The sequence below is a fragment of the Trachymyrmex cornetzi genome, unplaced genomic scaffold (genome assembly GCF_001594075.2).
Source record: "Trachymyrmex cornetzi isolate Tcor2-1 unplaced genomic scaffold, Tcor1.1 C3915031, whole genome shotgun sequence".
Lineage (NCBI taxonomy): Eukaryota > Metazoa > Arthropoda > Insecta > Hymenoptera > Formicidae > Trachymyrmex > Trachymyrmex cornetzi.
In genome coordinates this window covers 1-1617 of record NW_017295265.1, presented here as the reverse complement: position 1 = coordinate 1617, position 1617 = coordinate 1, and the positions used below count along the sequence as shown (strand labels likewise).

Below are 1617 nucleotides of genomic sequence, written 5' to 3'. Positions count from 1 at the left end.
CATAATAATATAAACACTATATATATATATATATATATAAAAGTGTAATTGTATCTTAAATATTCTATGAAGAGATCAAACGTTATACAATTGGAAATTTTTCCATCTATCTTGTACACACATATTGTACAAAAGAATGTTATACCTTTACTGGAAAATATGCTCTTGTGACTTTCTTAACTTCAGTATATAATAAAGCAAATTATTATAATTGCTTCCTCTGGTATAACAGTTCAGTAGGGCTAAGAACTTTTAAAATTATTATTCGTTATTAAAATGTGAATACTTGGTAGACTAAATAAGTACTTTATATGTATCAATTATTAATATTAAAATATATATAAACAAGTGCCTTACACATAAATATTTCATGTACATATCACCTATTAATAAAACAGTACACATAGATAATTAAATAAGACAAAATTTCTATGAGAATGTTATTCGAGTTCTTGTATCCACGTCGCTAAATTAATACATCCTTTGCCGATGTTGTATGAAGTGTCTACCAGCATGCCGCTCCAGTTTCTCATTTCTTTCATTGTTACGACGATCCCAGTGATGATTACGTCTATCGTGATTTTGATTTTGGTTCTGACGCGACCAATCGTGCCTGCGTGGCTTATTATACCAAGGGTCTACAATTGGCGGTTTCTTTGGCTCCTGTATTTTAATCTTCATGAAATCACCATCCTTCTCTGTATACCGGTCCTTGAACTCCTCCTCGCATTCTTCTATAAACTTCGTTTGCTCGCTTGTCAAAGTAATATCCGTCATGGTTAACGAATCTACAGTTTGTACATAGAACGATAATGAATTAAAACAATAATAAAATAATTAATGAAGATTTCATAAATATGGGAAAATCATCATTACAAATAAAACTTACAATCAGAAACATTTCACGCTTTCGTTCGTTTTAGCTTCCTATTGTCTGCTGTAAATCGTTAGATACTTTTCGTAAATACTTTGAGCTTGTTGACTTGCAAGTAGAGGTTATGTTCTTTAAAAGAATCATCACATACGCATAGGGGTGCGTTCCAAAACTCGACTAGATCAACTCCGAGTATCTTTTATCCTTGTTCAACACCTCAACAGTTGAGTGAGCGTTCGCTGTTATTGGTGTATTCTTTTAGATTATCTAAACAACATATTAAATTTGGAAGAATACATCAATAGCAGCGAGCGCTCACTGAATTGTGAGTTCGCTAAACGCTGCCATTGGATGCATTTATTGTCTTCTAGAAAAAATATTTTGGCATGAAACTTGTTTTGACGTAGATTTTACGAAGCTACAAAGCCTATTATAGAGCTGAATTTTGCAATTTCACTTAAGGGGTTATATCACTCTTGAAAAAAATTTTTATCGTTTTACTTTTTATTGGCTTAATTGACGTATAAATGTGTCAAGAATAATATACAATAGGAATTATCAGTCAGAAAATTGTATAAATAATTTTTTAAATCAATTTTATGTAACAAAGTCGAGCGCCCGAAGCGCTCCGAAACGTTCGATAAAGCCGCTCTGCTTGGCGCTGTATTTTGAAGCATCGTAGTCCGAGTCGGTAATTTTGTTCACTTCGAGTAAGTTATACTTCTATAAGTTTCCTTCAGAGG

At 32.3% G+C, this 1617-nt stretch overlaps 1 protein-coding gene across 1 annotated transcript; it reads right to left on the bottom strand.

The window, feature by feature from the left end:
* Positions 1–335: 335 nt before the first annotated feature.
* LOC108757403 (RNMT-activating mini protein) lies at positions 336–1041 on the bottom strand. Its single transcript, XM_018513828.1, has 2 exons — positions 890–1041; positions 336–788 (listed from the first exon to the last, which is right to left on the bottom strand). Exon 2 carries the CDS (start codon positions 775–777, stop codon positions 472–474), a length of 306 nt encoding a protein of 101 aa, XP_018369330.1. The 5' UTR covers positions 778–788; positions 890–1041; the 3' UTR covers positions 336–471.
* Positions 1042–1617: the final 576 nt, after the last annotated feature.

Coding starts and splice junctions, on each gene's coding strand:
- LOC108757403 (XM_018513828.1), bottom strand. CDS start 777: ATGACGGATATTACTTTGACAAGCGAGCAAACGAAGTTTATAGAAGAA.